The sequence below is a fragment of the Meles meles genome, chromosome 18 (assembly GCF_922984935.1).
Source record: "Meles meles chromosome 18, mMelMel3.1 paternal haplotype, whole genome shotgun sequence".
Taxonomy (NCBI): domain Eukaryota; kingdom Metazoa; phylum Chordata; class Mammalia; order Carnivora; family Mustelidae; genus Meles; species Meles meles.
The window spans coordinates 42022954-42043518 of record NC_060083.1 but is presented as its reverse complement, the minus strand read 5'-3'; the positions used below and the strand labels follow the sequence as shown (position 1 = coordinate 42043518).

At 46.6% G+C, this 20565-nt stretch overlaps 1 protein-coding gene across 8 annotated transcripts in view; it reads right to left on the bottom strand.

The window, feature by feature from the left end:
- CDK12 (cyclin dependent kinase 12) overlaps positions 1–20565 on the bottom strand; it is an 82429-nt gene that overhangs the window by 4960 nt on the left and 56904 nt on the right. For 6 of the 8 annotated variants that reach the window (XM_045984366.1, XM_045984364.1, XM_045984370.1 and 3 more), the window contains 3 exons: positions 13379–13487; positions 12746–12887; positions 8694–8793 (listed from right to left, as the gene is read on the bottom strand). Coding sequence is in view for 2 of the 8 variants with exons in the window: in XM_045984373.1 (XP_045840329.1) it covers positions 13385–13487 (103 nt within the window). In the remaining 6 variants the exon portion in view is untranslated. Of the gene's footprint in view, positions 1–8689; positions 8794–12745; positions 12888–13378; positions 13488–20565 lie in introns of all 8 variants that reach the window. The other 2 variants (XM_045984367.1, XM_045984368.1) reach the window with 2 other exon arrangements.

Genomic DNA, 20565 nt, shown 5'->3' with positions numbered 1-20565 from the left:
AAATCCCAGTGGGAGTAAGATTCAGTAAAGACTGATCTCCCTTTGTCTAAGAACTTCCAGCCAAAAGACACAAGTTCAGAATGTTATCTCTGGTTGTTTCAGTTTGTTTGTTCAGTTCAGTTTGTTTCAGATACAGCATAGTTCTTATACATTCTGAAGGCCTCAGTGTTTATCCTCCATGGCTGGAATTACTGGGCAAGGGTGTGTGGGTGTGACTGGGAGATGTGCCATTTCTGATGGGCCAGGGGAGATGGAGAAGAGTGATATGTGCTCTGAGCCTGGTTCTAGAGCCATGAGTACATTGGGAAAATTGTTATGAGTCCACAAGCACTGGAATAGGCCAACGGAGCAATGATAACATCAGCTATAAAAGAGCCAGTTCCAGCAGGAGGTGGGAAGAGGCAGCCTTTGGCCAGACATAGCTCCCAGGAGAGGAGCCAAACCTTCTCTCCCACAAGTTGGCATCTCTACCACCCATCATGTCTGGGCCAACTCTAGGTTTCCACCTGTCAGCTTCAACCAGTGCCCACAGGCTGAGGGACAGACCAAATGATTTCTCCAACTCCTCCTGATTTCGCTGTCCGTGACTTCAGCTGGAGGTAAAGAACAGTTGTAAAGCAAGGACTAAGTGCCGGACTGGCCTTTTGCTTCTACTCTGCTTGCCCTCTGTACCATGTCCTAGACACTGGGCCTGCCCAAGGGGTGTGTGTGTGTGTGTGTGTGTGTGTGTGTGTGTGTGTGTGTGTATGTACAAATAACCTGTAGCTCCCCCCCCCAAAAAAAAGTGCTATTATTGCCCTTGCTCCTCTAGAACAGAGCTCACTCATCATGGCCTGCTTCCTTAGACCTCATCAGAGGCACATTCCGCTTCACACTTCCATGGGGGACCTTGGCCACACATCCTCTCCTAGACACCCGAAGGCTTCCTTTCTGATTCCAGGCCCCAGGTCTGTGGGCAGATTGGTCATGGGCTCTATCCACTTCAGCCTTGTTCTTCCTGGCACAGGGGAAACAATTTCAAATGCACACACCATATTGCTCCCTGCTCTATGATACTGCTATTCTAACCTATGAGTTAAAGTTAGCTGTGAACACCTGAATTGACCCAAGCTGTTCCAGTGCTCTTTTTGCCTCCAACATCTCTCTTCTGGTTCTGCCCACACCCTATTCCCAGCAATGTTTGTCAAGGTCTGAGAAAGTCTGATGCAATAGAAAGAGCCCTATTAGCTTGGGTTCCAGGCTCTTCTTTGCCATTTAACATGTAATCATGGGAAAATTATTTACTGTGAGCCTCAATTTTCCTCATCTATGAAATGAAAATAATAATAGTGCCATGCGTGAAGGGTTAAAGAAGCTTAATAATTGTGAGTATAAAATAGCACACCAAGTAAAATGAGCTACTTCATTAATTGGTAGTGAGTACAAAGTGAGAGGACAAAGTGCCCTTTAACAGGTGAATGATTAAACAAACTGTGGTCCATGTGGTCCATGGTATGCCATGGAATAAACAAAAGGAACAAACTAGGATACATACAAAAACTTGGATGGATTTGGTGAGTGAAAAAGGCCAATAAAAACTTACACACTGTATGACTCCATTTTTGAAATAACAACATTTCAAAAAGTGGAGGAGATAAGTGGTTGCTAAGGGTTAAGGAGGGTGTGAGGTAGGTGTGATTATAAAAGGGCAACATAAGGAATCTTTGTGGTGTTGGAACTGTTCAGTGCCTTGACTCTAGAGGTAGATACACAAATTTACACATGTAAACACCGCTTTGTAGTATTTCTTAAAACTGCATGTGAATCTATAATTATCTCAATTAAGAAAATAAAAGCTAGATTACTAATGTCTCTCTGCTGGGCCTAGGAGAGAAAAGAGGCTGCCCTTGTGTTTCACTGCAGAATTCCAAAGAGAAAAATTTAAAAAACATTATTCTCATTAGTGTACATCTATAGCGTGACCATAACCATAGGGAAGAGGGGATATTTGTATCTGTTGATCTAATAATTCTACTTTTTAGAATTTACTATAAAAATGCATGAAGGGGGACACCTGGGTGGCTCATTCAGTTAAGTGTCGCCTTTAATTCAGGTCATGGTCCCAGGATCCTGGGATCGAGTCCTGCATTGGGCTCCTTGCTCGGCGGGGAGCCTGCTTCTCCCTCTGCTTGTGCTCTCTCTCTCTCTCTCTGACAAATAAATAAAATCTTTTTGAGGGGCGCCTGGGTGGCTCAGTGGGTTAAGCCACTGCATTCGGCTTAGGTCATGATCTCAGGGTCCTAGGATCGAGCCCTGCATCGGGTTCTCTGCTCAGCAGGAAGCCTGCTTCCTCCTCTCTTTCTCTGCCTGCCTCTCTGCCTACTTGTGATCTCTCTCTGTGTGTCAAATAAATAAATAAAAATCTTAAAAAAAAATCTTTTTGAAAATGCATGAAGGTTTATGTGTTAGAATGTTCATTCTGGTATTATTTATAATAGTAAAATACTTAAATGATTAAAAATAGGGGATGAGTCTTCTAAATCATGACATAGTTAGGTGATGATACTCCATAGACTTTAAATATGCCTAAAAAAATACATTTAGTACAATGCCTGGCACATAGTAGGCACTCAATAAACGGTAGTTCTCTTCACTTCACTGGGATATGCTGGGTATTAAAAGAGCTAATGCAGGTAAATGTACTTGACAAACCATAAAGTGCCTGGCAAATGCTAGATCTTGCTATCCTAATGGCTGTCTTCTCACAGCTCCATCTTAGATGATGAAGCTGTACTTCCAGGCAGAACACTACCTAATGTGCTCCTGGTTTGAGGCATGGGAATGGCAGAGTCTGAGTCAAGGGATTGGGGCTATTTCCTTTCCAGGAGACTGCCACCCCTTGCTCCACATCATGAAGACAATCACGGACATTCTTCCCAGCGTACCTACATTCAGTTACTTGGCCTGTATTTCAGAGACTCATGGAGTCTTTGAAGCAATGTCAGCCCTGGTGACTCCATAAAAGTAACAATTTATTGTATCAAACACTGAGTACCTAGTAAGTATCAGGCAGTGTCCTGGGTGTTTTACACACATTACTTCATTAAATGCTCTCTACAACTTTAAGAGACTGCTTATCTAAATTTTATAGACAAGTAAAGTAGGGCTCAGAGAAGTTAACCCAGAACGCTTACAAGGTAGCCCAGTTTTGGCAGTGCTGGTGCTGGAACCCAAGGCTTCCTGCCTCCCAACCTTGTGATATAACCATCAGCTACTACATTTAGAAGGACTGAGAAGGGGTGCACTCCCAGAGTTAGTGAAAAAATTGCACTGAGGCCCAAATCTGGAGAAGCCACAGAAAAGTAATCCTGTTTTTTCAATTCCCCTTGGTCAGCACAGACTTAAACCTATTCCAGGCAGGCAAAAAAAAAAAGTCAAAAAAACAAAAAACAATCAATCAATCAATCTCTGAAGTATCCCCATTCTGAAGTTTCCTATCCCATGAGTAAGTTTTTCCATATGTCTGCCTTCTATCTTTTTTTGCTAAAATCCAATCCCTCTTCAAACTCTCTTATTTCCAGTGGGAACAGCTGAATATATGACATGGTACCCTTCCATGAAAGGTCCTATACAGGAGGGATTGGAGGAGCTTCTCTTTCCCCAATTCTGCTGAGGCTATGACTAAGATGTTTCAGTCCTCTTGGTCTCTTGGATTTAATCCAAGCTATCAAACCAAAAGATAAGCAGGAGAAAATGGGTCAGGAATAAGAGCAGAAAGGAGTAGCCTAACCAGACCAAGAAGACCAGCTTGGAGAATGGTCTGGGAATCTCTTGGGACCTGAGTGCTGGCCTGGGGTAAAGATAGAGTAGGTAGTTTCTCCCACCTGACTCAGGAACCAGTTTCATGTTTGACATTTACCTAGTTGGGAAGGTCTGGCCAACATCCCTCATGACAGAGTCTCTTGTTAGTCTTTTTTTTTCTTTTTTTTAAGATCTTATTTATTTATTTGACAGACAGAGATCACAAGCAGGCAGAGAGGCAGAGAGAGGAGGAAGCAGGCTCCCCGCCGAGCAGAGTGCCCGACGCGGGGCTCGATCCCAGGACCCTGGGATCATGACCCGAGCCGAAGGCCGAGGCCCCAACCCACTGAGCCACCCAGGAGCCCCTCTTGTTAGTCTTGATATGACATCTCTACAGAAAGGAGAGGGCTGGGGATTCTGCCTCTCCACATTTATTCCTGTTTTAATACTACCTCACTGTGCCTGTTCAGGACCAGGCAGACCAACTGGGGGAGCTTAGAGATGCCCAAGGAAGAGAATCATCTTATAAGGAGGATGCTGGGTCCAAAGCTCTTTTCTCTCAACATGAGAGCCAGGAGGGCAACCAGAGCCTGAGTCTGGACACACAGACTGGGGAGGGGCAGTGTCCTCCCTCCCTCCCTTCCTCAGCACACCATTCTACCCTGCTGGGGCCCGAGCATGCCCATTGCTCTCTTTGGCTTTTTTTGCCCCACCTACCCTATGGACAGGAGAGGGTTAAAGGCATGGTATGGGCAAGCTATAAATTTCCCATCAGTGTGGGGAGAGTAGGACTGTTGGCAGGGAGGGGGTTGGGCTGGGGGGGAGGGGGAGCTGGGAAAAAGCCAGGAGGTTGTCTCTAGGTAACAATAAACACTGCAAGCAAGGAGCAGCTGTTACACTTACTCTCTCTGCATCACAATGCTGAAATAACACTAATAAACCAGTGTGCCCAATGCACAGGCATACTTGCATTTAGGGCCGGGCCTCATTGCACCCTTGGAGCAGCCCTCTGCCTCAGGTCAGGGCCCTTGTTGTTAGTGGACATACCAGTCTTGGCCTGGTTACCCTGGTGGGGAGGGTGAGCACTAAAGAGTCAGTTTCAGAGTCAGAGTGGCATTCTCAGAGTTGGGGGGTGGCGGCAAAGGCTGGGGATTCTGTGTTCAGATCCTGATGGCATTCAACAGTACAAAGAGTTCAAATGGGGTAACTCTTGGCTGGGACTCAGGAGTAGAGGAAGAGAGAGAAAAGTGTAGTGAACAGACAACTATTTACCGTATAAGGGGTGAGGTGGCCAGGAGTGGAGCTAGCTGAAGGGAGGAGGAAGAAAAGGGAGGCCAAGGAGAAAGTTTGAGAAAGAGGAAGAGTGTGTGGTATTGAGGAGTGATTCTACTACCTCTCCTGGATCTAAACTCCCCACACTTGCCTATACCCACCTGGGGTACCCAGGCTCCCCTCACAGCACCATTTCTATACCAGAGCCCAGTGATGTGTTGGCTCAGTTCAGGACTGAGCTTTATGATCAGTATTCCAGTGGGGGGCCCTGGGCTCCCAATGTTGCCAAGGAGAGCTGGGGGAGTAGAGAAGTTCTGTCTCCCTAGAGGAGGAGTGAAGAATGAAAAGTGGCTGGTCTATCACTTTCTCCAACCAAAACCATCTCTGGATCTCCAGAAGCAGCCCAGCAGAGAGCACCCCCTCACCCCAAGTTGGAGGGCTGCCAGCAATGAAATAGGCCAATGAAAATGGGCTCTGTCAGAGAACTCTCCTCCTACTTAGCCCATTTTTCACCACACTATTGTCTGGATACACTTGTACCAAAGATCCCTGTTTCCCTTTGCTGAAACAAGGAGATCCCTTGGACTGTGGTCAGAGGCATGAATGGTTCTCCTGGTCCACCTTCTGGCCCCTTTCTGCTGATGTGATCTCAAACACAATATCCTCTCATCCCCGTGACTCAGAGTAGGGAAGATGTACACTGCCCACCTGGCCTGTGAGGGAAGAGTCAATTGGCATCTTTGATGATCTATGGTGTTTGTTTCCAGGGAAGAGAGTAGTGAGACCAAGAGGCAATCCTTCCGAGGAGGAGTTGTGTCTGCCTGCACATGTGAATGCCCAGGACCCTCTGTGCAGCCAGTGGATATACAGGGTACTACCAGCCTCGCCTATCCTTTCCTCAATGGGAAGCCTCTTTCTGGGAATGCTCAACCTCCCCTAATCTCTTCTGTCCCATTTCCCTCTATTCTTTCATAGCTGGAGCCTCTTCTTGCCCCACAGTTCTGATGAGAGAACCTCATCCACATAGCTCAGAGTTGGGGAGAACTGGGGTAAAAAGAGAGCTCTAACAAGCCGGGGCCCCTTCCCCTCTGATGTTTTCATGAGCTGCCCCCATTGCTATGAGTCACCAGAACCCTGAGCTCAGGGGAGCTGCCAGGAGCCTTCTCCTTCCTTGCCCTCCAGTGAGGCAGATATGCACCCAAAGGAACGCAGGCCCACCATCTTCCTACTCACGGGGCCACAGCTTCCTCTTTCATCCCAGGAATCTGCAACACAGACAGACTGAGATGAGTGAGCAAAGGCGCGTGAGAGACCCCAGCATGTGCTCTGTGCCGGAGCAGAGAGCCGGATGCCTGCATGGCAGAGCAGGACTGCCAGCCAGGAGAGCTGGCACACTTGGGCACACAGCCTTGTCAGCATGTGAGAGGGGGTACCGGAGAGGATGGAATAGAGACTGTTTCAAGAGCAGGCATCACCTCCTGGTTCCCTCTCTGGTCACTGTTTCTTCTCCTTGGCCTCCCTGAGTGCTGACAGATAGACAGCACAGCACTGCCTCCTCTTAGATGCCTTCTTTCCCCTCCTCCCTGGCCTGGGGAACTAGAGAGGGGATATGTATAATAACTTTTGAGGTGTCAGGTGGGAGGTTCAGACATCCAGATCTCTCACCAACCCATGGGATACACTGAGGGAGAAGGAGGAAAGGAGGAGTCCCGTCAGAGTGAATGCTAAACCCTGGGCCAATACAGAGCTCCATTTTCTCCAAAGTGCAGGGCATTCTGGTTGCTGCTACCTCTGCCTCCCACTTACTGCAAGTCTGTTTCTCTTTCCCAGCAAAGGTTCAGCAATCTTTCTGGACTCCAGGCTCCAGGCTCTGACTCCAGAGCTGTAGATCTGGCACCTTGCCTAAACCTTGGGATTGTGAGGCAGGGCCAGTGGGACTTTGGGGAGGGAAGCCCTGTTCCTTAGAGAAACATCCAGAATCTAGATTGAATGCTGTAAGGGCCTTTTGGACCCTCCAATATGCCTCCAATGTTGGAGCAGGGATGGAGCAGGGGTGGAAAAGGGGTAAGAAAGGGCCTACCGAAAGCCTGACACCCTCTCCCCTTCTTCTTTGCTGTTCTTCTCCGCTGCTCTGTATTTCAAAGGAGAAACAGTAGCTCTGTAAACAGGAGCCTCTACTAAATCCTGTGAATAATAGTCAGTATGAACGGCCTACCCTGGGTTAGGCAGCCAGCCCCACAGATGGGACTACAGGCCTCAGCTCCCAAGTTTCCCCTCTCCATATTCTCCCCCTTTTCAGGCTCCTCCCGGACCTTCCCAGACAAGAGAATCTTCCTTTTCAATTTCCTGGCACAGTTCTCCTCCCAGTTCCCACTACTATAGGCCCTTGGAAGCAGGGGAAGAGGCAGATGCATTCTTTTCAGACTGTCTTGAGGGGATGTGAGGGGTCCTTCTCATTTATTGTTTGTAGAGAAGGCAAGGAGGTGATCCTGAAGGTCTAAACATAAGACAGGGTGAATGTGGGTCACTTACAGAGGCACATCCTGCTTTTCCTCAGGGACTTTGGGGGATATAAAATGGGACACTAGGGGTGCCTGAATGGCTCAGTGGGTTAAAGCCTCTGCCTTCGCCTCAGGTCATGATCCCAGGGTCCTGGAATCGAGTCCCACATCAGGCTCTCTGCTCAGCGGGAAGCCTGCTTCTCCGTCTCTCTCTGCCTGCCTCTCTGCCTACTTGTGATCTCTGTCTGTCAAATAAATAAATAAAATCTTTTTGAAAAGTGGGATACTAAGAGAGAAGACAATTCTGGGAGTAGGGGAAAGGTGTGATGGCTTGAAAAGTGTGATGAAGTTTCTATCCACTCTGCTTTCCATGCTCTGTGCCCACCCTGCCTGACCCCAGCTTAGTCTCATGAAGCGCAGAACAAAGAATCTTGAATTTTCTTAAGGAAGAAAGAAAATGCCAGGAAATGCCACCTTTGGCAACCTGGTGGGAAAGTCTCTTTTCTCCTTCATTCTTTCCCTCCTTAACCCTAGTGTCTGAACAGTGAGTGGAGATGTGGACAGCTGGAAACACTCCTTCTTCTCCATTGTGCACCAACACTGCACAAAGTCAGATAGGGCTTGACTAAGTGCTCTGGGGCCATGGCACCGCATGAATACAGAGGCATTTCTGACTCAGCCTTCAGAGCCTTGAATTTTAACCCTCTCTGTTTTAGGCCTAGACATGGGACAAGAGGTGTAAGACCACTCTTCAGCATAATTTTTTCTAGCAGTTTATACTGTGATAGGGAAACCTGTAATAAGATCTCAAAAGAGCTCAATATTTAGTCACCTTTGCAAAACTTATTTCCTAGTTAAGGAACTAGGGTAGTTGATACATTGTGGACTTTACAGAGTATAGTAAAATCCCATGAGAGTGGAGGGATCTCAGGGATCTGTCTACTTGGAAGCAGGGGAACAGATGAAATGACCTCTGGAACTAGGTGTATGAGGGAAATGTTCCTCCAATAATGCATCTGCCTGACTCCCCCCCTCACTTGCTTCTGTCTTGGAGGCCAGAAATATGACACTCCAGTAATAATCCTGCCAATCCTCTTCCCTTGACTTCCCTCCCCAAGCCCTACCTACCTACCTACCTACCTTTCCTTGGGTTCCCAGGAACTCTCTGAAGCCAGGAACACAAAGCAACTCCAGGACAGGATTCAACTGATTTTTCCTCTCTGGGTCTCCATTTCCACATCTGTAAAGTGAAGTGTTCGGCAAGATGAACTCCAGGTTCTCTCCCTTGCAGCAGTAAGCTTCTATGAGTCACACCCCAAAGGCATCAGGCCTTACATGCTTTGCATGTAACCTCCAGGGCACTTCTCCTATGTCCAAACATTCAGAAATATCTTTAAACCCTGCTCTCCTCTTTCCTCTCACACAGTCTCTGGTTCTATGGTCCCTAGCTCTTGCCCTCTCTCTTCAAGGACCTCAAAACTCTGTCCCTACTTTCCTTTCAGTTTTACATCATTCACAGGGACAGGCCCAACTGGACAAAATCCTAAGAGCAAGATAATTGCCTTACCTAATATCCTGGCTGCAATTTTGGGTCTCAGACCCAAGTCAACTAGTATAGTTCTATCCTTTTTTGGAGGTCCTGGCAGTTGGGGGGAAATCCTGGCAACTACCCCCAGCACCACCCCTCCTCCTCCACCTCACTATTCCCCATGCCAGAGCGCAAAGTGGCCAGTGATTGATGGGCCTGGGTTCCCAGTAACCGCACCCAGTGGCCCAATCCTCCTCCCTAACCCAATCCCTCCCCTGTCCCTATTCAGAGATCAGATTGTCTCATGTTGGTCCCTGAGGTCCCATTAATTAAAAATACATCCAATTAAATGGCAGGTGAAAACGTGCTATTGGAGCTCTCCACCCCCCTGCCCCAGCTTGGTCTCCCCCCTTCCTTTTAAGGCTCAGCTGTGCTTTGAGCTGAGAAAAAAAAAGAGAGAGAGAGAGAGGAAGAAAGAGGGAGAGAGAAGAGGAAGACATCGGGGTGGGAGGATGAAGGGGGGTGGTGTTATTTGAACCTCTGCCAGGGTAGCATGTGCCAGCCTGGGAGGGTGGCACTGTGCCCTGGTGTCTAATTTCTGGAGGTGTGAGTAGGTTCAGTCAGCTGGGTACCCACCTCCATTTCCCTTAAAGGGGCAGAGGGAAGTCAGAGGGTGTGGCTGCTGTGCTGCCCTCCTTCTGGGCTTGGTGAGTGAAGGGCAGAAGTGTAAATGGTAGAGGGCCCTTAGGACAGGGTATGCTGTTTGGAGGTTGGAAGAATCTGAGGCCTCCATTCTTGGCATATCCCTGCTCTTCCCCAAACTGCAAAGAAGGTAATGAGAAGTCGGCTGGGACCCAGGTGGCAGGGCATGGCGATGCTCTCAAGCTAGGCTGTGCCTATCCCTACCTACAAGAAAGCTGAGAGTAACAGAGGGAAGGAGGAAGAACAGAGCCATAATTTGGGTGGGAGCAGATAGCTCAGATAGTATAAAATATACAAGGATTGGGGCGCCTGGGTGGCTCAGTGGGTTAAAGCCTCTGCCTTCGCCTCAGATCATGATCCCAGAGTCCTGGGATCGAGCCCCACAACAGGCTCTCTGTTCAGCAGGGAGCCTGCTTCTTCCTCTCTCTCTCTCTGCCTGCCTCTCTGCCTACTTGTGATCTCTGTCTGTCAAATAAATAAATAAATAAAATTTAAAAAATATATATATACAAGGATGGATGTTTGTGTGGGCACCACAACACCCAGCACCTTAGAGGTAAGAGGGTCTGGGTCTGGAGGACCTGTCCTGTTTGCCCTTTCTCTAGGCAAAAAGCAGCAGCAGGGGGGTGAAGTCACCTCAACCTGGCTGCCTGACACGCTGTGAGCAGGGTGTCTCCCCTGACAAGCACTGATCGCTCATTCTCCTTCACACTTACAGTGTCCCCAGCATTTTGTCAGGTAAGGCATCTGCTCCACCCTCTGCCCCCAGAAAGTCCTGTGGCCCCAAGCAATGCAAAGCTAGTGGGCACTGAGAGAGGAGCTAGGAAAAAAGGGATGACTGGGGGGTGGCACTCAGTCCAGGCACCAGTGGGGGTGTCTGCCGACCCAGGGCCCCCACCTGGCCTCCTTGGCAGCCTCAGTACCTCCTCACTTCACTTTAACGCTAATTGGAGATTTTAATCTGCGCTGCTGCTCTGCTCGGGGTGCTGGGGGGAGCGCCAGCTGTGCAGTAATTCCAGCAGCACCGACTGTTTAATCAAGCTGTCCTCCTGGGGAGGGGCCCTCGGGCACGGGGGTAGGAGGGAGGAGGAGAACCTCTGTCATCTCCCTTAGCCTGTTCATCCTGGAAGGGCTTCCTGAAGACTGAGGATCAGTTGTAGGATACCTCACCCCCAAAAGGGTCCCATACAGGGTCAGTTCAAAGCTCACGGGCCAAGGCATCCCCTTCCCCACCCAGCTTTCTGACACCTTTTTTTGAGGTGTCCTCCAGCCACTCAAGCTGCAAACATCCACTGGACCGTCTTGAGTTCTCCAGGTCTGTGATAGGGGAGGTGATGGCACACAGAAGGCTGAACTTTCCCATTCTCAGCCCTCTCCCCAACACTCTCTCACTAAGATACTTCTCTCACAATTGCGAGATTTTTTTTCTCTGGAAACCAAAGGTACCCTTACCCTCTGGACTAGAAAGTGACTGTTTAAGAGGCAGGGAGACAGTCGGGGTGTTGGGGACAGCTGAAACCTACTACACCCTGAGGGAGAAAAGCACCTATGCAAGATGTTTGGTGCCCAGAGCTGGAGGCTTCCTGAGTTCAGATGGAAACATACTGAGATGTCAGGCCACTAGGGCAGACTGTTCAGGGTCTCAGGCCATTTCTAAGGAAGAGAAAGTGGTATTAATCATTCTTCTGGCTTCTTGGGGCCTGGCTCTCAGGCTCTCTCAGATTGTTTCTGATCCCTGTCTTGAGGAAAGGGTGCCCCGTCACCCAAACTCCTGTCTGCTAAGGGGCAGGAGTTTTAATTGGTCAGCAGCACCCTCGTGTGGCAGAAACCAAGACTGCAGCTGTCCAAGTGGCCCTGCAGCTTTGAGGGATCAGACACCAAGACTGACATCTGGAAGGACAAAATTATGAATGCTGACGCTCTCTGAGTCATGAAAGTACTACTGCTCAACCACTTCCAGGGCCATCTCCTGCATTCCCATCCATCCTGCATCCCAGGTATGTGTCAACCAGGGAGGGTGTACATTATCCAGGGCTGGCACCTATTAGGGCTGCTGCTTGTGCTGTCTGGCTTGCAGGGGTAAGAGAGGGGCTACTGAGAGAGGAGGCCTAAAAGCAAAAGGTAAGCTGATGTCACATCCAATGGCAGGAGCGGCTCTGGCATCCCTAACAAATTTTTACAGATACCGGATAAGACCTGCCAAGTGATCTATGCCACCTGAACTCCAGACACTGTCACCTGGTGGTGGGCTTCTTTTCTTTTCTTTCTTTCTTCCTTTTTTTTTTTTTTTTTAAGATTTTATTTATTTATTTGTCATAGAGAGAGACAAGCAGAGCAGCAGGTGGAGGGAGAAGACTCCCCACTGAACAGCGAGCCTGATGTGGGACTCAATTCCACCCTTGATCCAGGTCTCTGGGATCACGACCTGAGCCAAAAGCAGATGCTTAACGGACTGAGCCACCCAGGCGCCTCTGGTGGTTGGTTTCTGCTGTACAGTAATCCTTTATTATTCCCCGGAGAGGTCTGCGAATGAATAGACAGATTCTCAGAGTCTGAGATCCTTGTCCTTGGGAATAGACACCGGATAAACACAGCTTTCCCTCGAAAGATCCAGGTATTCTCCAAGTATGCCAGGCCACTGGGCAGAATGGATATCTGGGGCTTTAGACTTTCAGCCCCAAGAGAAGTGTTGCCTGTCATTGGACCCTTACACTCCAGGGCGAAATATCATATTTACTGGTCCCTTATTCCCACACCCACTAAAAGGGGGAAATCGTTCTGAACTATAGGAAAGGGGTGGATATTTAATCCAGCTAAAGATTAAAACTGGAAATCACAAGGCAGAGAGGTGAGTCACTAAGGTCTTCCCCTTATTGGAGATATTTAACAACAGAGAAAAATACTTCCAGAGAGAAATACGACCCTGTTTGGGGTTAGTGGGTAGACAGAAGAGCCCACCTACCTGGCAGCAAGAAGGCTGGGGGTGAGCACTGGAAACTCCTGACCTGCTTGGTTCTGGGCAATGAGGCTGGAGAGAAGCAGGCTTGTGGGCCTCTACTTCTTGTGTCTTGTATATTGTCTGGACAGGTGGGAGCCCATCAAATCTGGAAAGGAAGTAGAGAAGTTGATGAGGCAGTAAGAAGGGACAGCATGCCCAATCCCACTCAGAAAGGGAGAGAAAATAGCTTCTTGGGGAAGAAGGCAGGGCTGTGTGTGTGTGTTTGTGTGTGTGTATGTGGTGGTGGTGGTGGTGGTGATGGGTAAGTGGGACGAAAGTTGTAGAGTAACCAACATCAGTATCCCACCAAAGAGGAATACCCATTAGCAAAGTGGGCCAAGAGGAAAGAAGAGGAATGAAATGACTGTCAATATTAGTAAAAAGGGTCACCTACTCTAACCAGGGGGAGAAATTGTTAATGAGAAGGTAGGATACCATAATCGCGTCAAATAAAAAGTCAGGGAAACTTTTCTGGAGATCTTGGGAATAAGAAACTTCCTTGGGAATAAGAAACTTCCCTGAGACTAGTTGTATGTGGGGGTGGGGAATTCCTTACAAAAGTGGACCTGAAACCTCTGATGGGTCTTAGGTCCCTACCTGGCTTTAGAGTCTATTAAAGACTGAACTTGTCAGAGTTCCAGATGCCAGGTGACTGATGGATTTCACCAAATTCCTCAAGGGCCATTCTTCCTGCCGCTGCTGCCACCTGTAAAGGAAAATAACAGGTTACTTTGGACATGAGACAAGGGACTAGACACCAAAGAGAAATTTGGTCTTTCACCCAGGGAATATGGCTTTAGTAGGTAACAGTGATGGTAATGGTCACCACGCTTCCAATTCCCTCAAAACTGAATTCACAAAGCCTGGAAGGATTAAGATGAACCTTAAGTATGCTCTTGGAGAGAACTGCAACTGCTCTAAGAGTCCTATCTCCTGGGAACCAGCTCCCAGTCTGATAAAGTAAAAACAATGATTCCTCTACTTAAGAGATAAATTAGGAATTCACCAGAACCAGAAGCTGTGAAACTCAGAATTATAAAGGATGATGAAGGTTCAAGGTTAATGCAAAGTTAATGCAAGAAGGTTACTCAAGGGGCGCCTGGGTGGCTCAGTGGGTTAAAGCCTCTGCCTTCCGCTCAGGTCATGATCCCAGGATCCTGGGATTGGGCCCTGTCGGCTCTCTGCTCAGCGGGGAGCCTGCTTTCCTCCTCCCCTCTCTCTCTCTGCCTACTCGTGATCTCTGTCAAATAAATAAATAAAATCTTTAAAAAAAAAAAAGGTTACTCAAGAGGAGGCCATCTAGTTTTAGATCAGATCACCATTGCCTTGTCCAAAACAGCTTCTTCAAGAAAGACTGGGAGGCAAAAACAAACAAACAAACAAACAAAACAAGAAAATCCTAACAGAGAGAAAGGAGGTTTGTGAGGGGACAGCAGACTTGATGCAATTTGGACAAGTCAGTCTGACATACATACTCCCTGTGTAGGGAGGAATCTGCATGGGGACCAGTTCAAGTTCCCCCAATATTATCAATTGGGGTGTGATGGAGAAAATGTAAAGGTTATGTAGTAGGATCTGTTTCTTTGTCATCAGCATACAATGTTCTGTTTGCAGACCCACTGCCCCTCTGACCCAGGCTCATAACTCTATCTCTAAGCTGCACTAGTGGTACCTTTCTCTCTCCAAGACTCTGATTCCAGCTTAGAGATTCTTTATTTGCCTCTATACACATCACTGGCTCCCAGACTCATATGCTCAGAAAATAAGCACTAGAAGGGTTACCTCTCAGTGAGGTCCAAAGAGGGATAGTCTTAGCACCAAAGTGAGATAACTTCAGAACCTGCTGTGCTTGTCAGTTCACTAAACACACTATTTAAGGCTTAGGTCACTGTGGGGTACCACACCACCCTCCTTCTACCTCATCAAAGGAGAAAAAACAGACAACTCAAACTTAGTAAGGGAGAGGAGTAGGGGGTCCCTCCTCCAACCTCGTTTCCCAGTAATCTCAGAGAATAACTCATTTTACTCAGAGTTCCATAATGCCTTCTCTCATTCAGAGACTCCCCTTAGTTTCCCAGAAGGTGAGGCATGTTCTTCCTCCCTTCCTTCAGATTTTGCTTTTCTATGGTTATATTGTAATGCAAAAGAGCCTGAGTTGAAATTTAAGACAAATTCCTCACTGGGCCTCATAGGGTTTTTTTCTTCTGCTTTCTAAACCCCCGAGTTGGTGGCAAAGTGCTCCTGGAACTTGGGGGTAATTCTGGGGGCATCAAGATCTTTGGCAGTGGCTGCCAGTGACGTCCCCAATGAAAAGAGCTCCTGACTACATAAAAATTACAACTGTACAATTTGGTCATGGAGAGGTGAGTCTTTGAGGTAAAAACACATAATATAAAACTTCAGTTTTTCTACTAATGTTTTTCAAATCTACCTTTCCCCCTCAAAACCTCACAGCCCCACCTTCCTTTGAGGAAGGTCAGTGCGCACAGGAGTTGGCAGTCTTAAGGTCAGGGACTCTATACTCAAGTAGGTTAAGATTCTGGCCTCTTGGACTCCAGTCTTGGCCGGCTGCCACCAACTCACTCACTATGAGACAATGGGCAACACATTACCCTTCCCCAAAGCTATTTCCCACTCTGTACACTGAAAGAGTGAATTAGGTGATCTCTAGGGTTCCTTTCTAGGTCTGGCCCTCTGTGATTCTGTGAGGAAGGAAACCCCTCCTTTTATCAGGAGGTGAGGGGTTCCTGCCCTTCACACCTTCTCTCCGGGCCACTGCAGAAAGAAGCTCCCCTAGAGATGCCTGCTTTTCTCATGCTGGCTGAACCAAAGGGACAAATGAGGGAGTCCCAGTAGGAGGCCTTCCTTTCAGTGCCAAACTCCTCCTATTATGAAGAGATGTTAAGAAGGTGATCTAACTCTAACCCTGAATCTTGACAAGGCAGAGAAGGAACAAGGCAGATGTATGGAGAAAGAATGTGATAAGCATGCTGCCCAACATACAACTGAGACTATCTGAGCACACGCTTAGCTTTGTCCTAGGGAGGACCATGTATCAAACACAACTGTATGTGGATGGAAGAAAAAGCAAGGACATGTGTAAACACATCCAGAGCATTGACATAAATATCCTATCAGCACAAATACACTCACTACTGTTCTCTCCTACTGTAGGCCTATACCTGCCTTGTAAGAAGCTATGGTGTGTGGGGAGGACCATATCCCAGTCTTGCCCCTCCCCAAAGTCAGAAAGAAAGAAATAGTGAGACAGGAGCTACTTGGCTTCCTATAAATTGTTTTGTCCTTCCTCACAGCTGCAATCAGAAGCTAAGGGCTCCCGCAGGCCTTGTTCTGATCTGCTGCAGGCGATGGAGGGTTTTTGAAACGGAGAGGACTTGGCTGCGGCCCCGTTTCAGCTGCCATTGGGGCTGGCTAATGGGCTCATTCGGGAAGACCCCCGCCTGCTGCACTAAAGAGTCCCCCGTGGACCCCCTCCCCAATCCCAACCCAATTAATAAATGGGGGCTCCCACTTTATGGCTCTGGGAGCAGGAACCAGAGATACAAATGACCCCCAGGGAGGGACAGAAAAAGGCCTTCCAAGAAACAAGCCAGAGAATTGTGCATCCACAGGCACATGCTGCCACAGGCTAGTCATATTCCATTTTCAAAGCATTAAAGGGGAAGAAACTGGCAAAAAACTATTTTCTTTCCTAGATCTGGAGAGGGATAGCATTCTTGAAGTCTGCGGGAACACCCCAGCAATAAACTCTCTTTCACCTGGATCTCCCACCTGCCCAGGGCAGAGTGCAGATGATCATGTGGACGCACACCACACACTTCGCTATTTCCTAGGGGTGCTCACCGCTCCCCCCAGACCCTGAAATACTAAACAAAAACGTATCCTATCAATTGGTTAATGAAGTAAACACTTCCTAATTCTTAAAAACAAAGCAGCTACCTCTTTCCAAGCTCTCATCACCATCAACAGGATTAATGTCCTGGGGTCATCTCTCCTCTCACATCCAAACTATCATCAAGCCTTGCTAACTCCTATGGACCCCCTTCTTTTCTTCTCATTCTCTTTGTCCCACTCTAGTGCGGGCCCTCAGGGCCTCATATCTGGACAAGAACAAAAATATCCTACCAAGATAGCCAGCTTCCTTGACCCAGTACATCTGCGAAAGTCCTCAACATCATATTCATTCCATCATGCTCCGCTTCCTGCTAATGCTTACCAAATCAAATCCAAACTCCTCATTCAGGCCCACAAGACTGCTCCTCCAACTTTATTTCTTAATATTCCTCTCCTTTACCACCCTGAGTAGCTCATTCATAGCCTTCTGCACAAAACACACATAAACATTCTTCTGTAAGGTTTCTTCATCTGAACACCTCATCTGTTCCCCTATCTTCTTTACTTTCAAAGAAACTTTTCTGGTTAACTCAAGTTTTTGAATTATTTCTTGACTCTGGCTACTTCTGCACTAGGTTACTATTTTATTTTATAGCCTGCATTAATGTGCTGACTTATAAATACTGATTCCTTACTTCTCACCCAAGTATAAGACCCAACTCACTTGATTCAGAAGCTTCTTTAAAAAACGAGATCCTCACTTAATCGTCCCCAGAAGTCGTCCTGTACTCAGGACATGACTCAGCTAATGACATTACTGATCCCTACTGAAGTAGCCCTTATGGTACAACACTTGGGATATCATATCAAACAACTACGAGGAATAAAATCTCATTCTCAATAGCAATGTTCAGGCTGCCACATGCTCCTATCAACACTGAAGTTGACACTGAGTCTTTCCAAAATTATAAATTGTTTCATGACTTCAAAGTGTGCTACAAAACAAAAACCCAAAACCAAGCACAGTCACCAAAGACATTTGTTTATCTCCTTGATTCTTAGGATATAAACACTATTTTCTTTGAAGACCCCGTAGGACGAGATGCCCCACTTTGTTCCCTATTTGTAAGATTAATCTATATTCTCAGGTTGTGAACTGATTTTCTATAATGCAAACTAACCCCAAAGCCAAAAGTAATCTTGTTCTCTACTAGCTCTGCCTCTAGCTTACCTCTGACCATCACATTTTTGGAAGGTCCCCTGAAATAGAGAAGTTAATCATGAGTCTCAACTATTTAGTGAGTACTTCCTTAGATTAACCTCACTCTCAAACACTGACTCTTCAATTCCTGGAGTTTAACCCTATGTAGTTAGACAGGAAAAAGTGATCTGCCACTCTCCTTTATCACCTACTTACTGCTCAGAATAGTAAGAGGGATTTGCCTTTTACTCCTTCCATCCTTTGGCCTCAAGGGGCTTGATGATCAAGATAATAAAAGTAAAGCATTTAGCACAGTGCCTGACACATGGTGAGTTCCCGGACAACATTAGTTCCTATTCTCTCCCTCCTTCTTCCCCAAACCAAAGGTTCTCAACCTTTCTGGGCCTATTTGTTCACTGGCTGAAGACAGCATTGATCTAGACAAACTAATGTCCTTTTGTAGTTCTAACAGTCTGTGACTCTAATTCACATATGCTGGTTTGTTTACTCTTCTATGCACTGCCTTCACTTGGATCTAAAAAAAAAAAAAAAAAAAAGGAGAGACGAATAACCCTGGTTTCCAGGTTAGCCTAAAATACACCACTTCAGGAGTTTTAAAACTCCAAAAATACAAATAACTTTTTTAAAGTGATGCATCCATATCATCCCTTCCTCATTTCTTAATTATTTTCTTGAACTACATAGGTAGTAGTGGGAGGCAAAATTTTCCAAATGTTATTTGCTTGATATAATCAAGCTTCCCTAAGTGAAAACATCTTCAAAGCATTTCCCAACCTAAGGTTCTAAGGCCCATCCTCCAACCATAAAGGTAACACTACTGTAATCAAGAGGAACTCTTTACTCAAGGTGTTGCTTTAATGGGGCCTCCCTAAAATGAACTGTGAAACTTAAGGCAGTTATCCCTTTTAACTAGTCCAACCATAATTCTTCCTTCCACCCCATATCTCTATGTCTTCTTCAAAAGCAATTATACCCTAAGTGTCATTCTGCAGCCCAGCTAACAGACTGCTCTACAGATCTCCTTCTTCCCCTTATTTACATCTCCTTCTCATATTGCTTCATATTGTGTGAGGCCTTTGGCTCCCTAACATAAAATACAAATACTGGTAATAAGGCCACACTCAGAAGTTCCTCAATTTATAAAAGGGATCAGACTCCTAAGTTTTCTCTAAGTCTTTGAATGCAGCTTCTTTTTTCCAGGGCCCAAAAGCATTCAAAATTGCATTACCCTTGGTGGGAGGGTTATCTGTCTACAAGCAGATCCTCACCTCACCCACAAGGTATGTATTGTTGTAGTTCTGAGACACGGGAGGTAAAAGGATCCTCTCCCTGAGATAGCCATCAGAACGGGCTCCTTAAGGTAAAGAAAAAAAAAATCCTCCAAGACCCAAGCTTTGTTTTTCACTTAGCTGTTACACTGTAGCCTTTGTGGGGTTTCTCCATGCTGCATCCCTGTACAGATGGTTTGGCTTGGATAAAATGCCCTTCATTACTTTGGAACTATCAGCATTATCTATTATTTACAACCACACCAGAGCAAAACACCTAAAAATCCATCTATTTCCAAGTCCTAGGAAAACTATGTCTAAGTGAACTTGCTTTATGGCTATATTCTCTTATTCCAGAGAAGTATGTTGTGGCTATGGGCTACAAATTGAGTAAGTTTCACTAACAAGCACCCATCTAGAGAGTATTAAAGACAAACTTCGTATCAGCCCCTTTCTCTCAGCATTGGACTAACTTTTGAGATAGGTAGGAGAGCAATTCAGTAGCCAAAGCGTTTTGGCACTTTAGTGATTAATCACCAGGGCATCAAAGCAATCCTCATCTGCTTTCTTACGGATAGCAGGGCCCTCTTCTCACTCACCAAGCTTTACTTCCCACAGACACCATCTGCAGCTGAGCTCAGAAATGTCATCACCAAAAGCCTGTCTCAGGATGAGGGAAGAGGATGAACTGAAGTGTTGAGACTCCCTGCCCTTCCTAGACCAGTAAAGGAATCTCTTGTACCCCATACAACATAAATTAAAATCTCCTTAGTAATAAGAAAGCATGGTTATTTTGCTTCTTCCCTCACCTCTTGCCCAGTAAGTTGAGGATCTGGAATAGACATTTGTCTTCTGAGTTGCCTCTATTACCCTTCAAAACCAGGAAGCACGAGTTAACTCTAAATATCCTGTAGGATTAAGCAATGAATACCTCTGGTAGGCCTAATGCATGCAAGGTGGGCAGTGAGTGAAAAACAGGAAATGAAAAGTGGGTGGACAGGAAATGGAGATGGCTGCACATGGGGAGGAGTGGTAGAGTACCACCAGCAATTCCTCTGGGTGTCATACTTCCCCCAAAGTCTTTCAACCCTACCTTGAAGTAAATGTTCACTTGAGAGTATTCTTAAGGTTACAGGAACATTAAAAGTATCCCTATAGATGAGAAATGCCACACCTGGACAGTAAAAATTAACCAGCGTGTCCAGAAATGCTCACCTTGCCTCCCGGACAACCAAAAGACTTAACAGTTTCATTTCTCCCCTGGAATGGTTGAATATTTACTCACTTGAGAAACTCCCCACTTCCATTCCACCTAGCCCTTCAGGATGACTAAGTTGTGAACTGAGAAGTAACTCCATACCTGAAACACAGTCAAACTATGGGGAAATCTTTAATAACAAAGGAAATCCCAGCATGAAGAACATTAACTGTTAACTTCC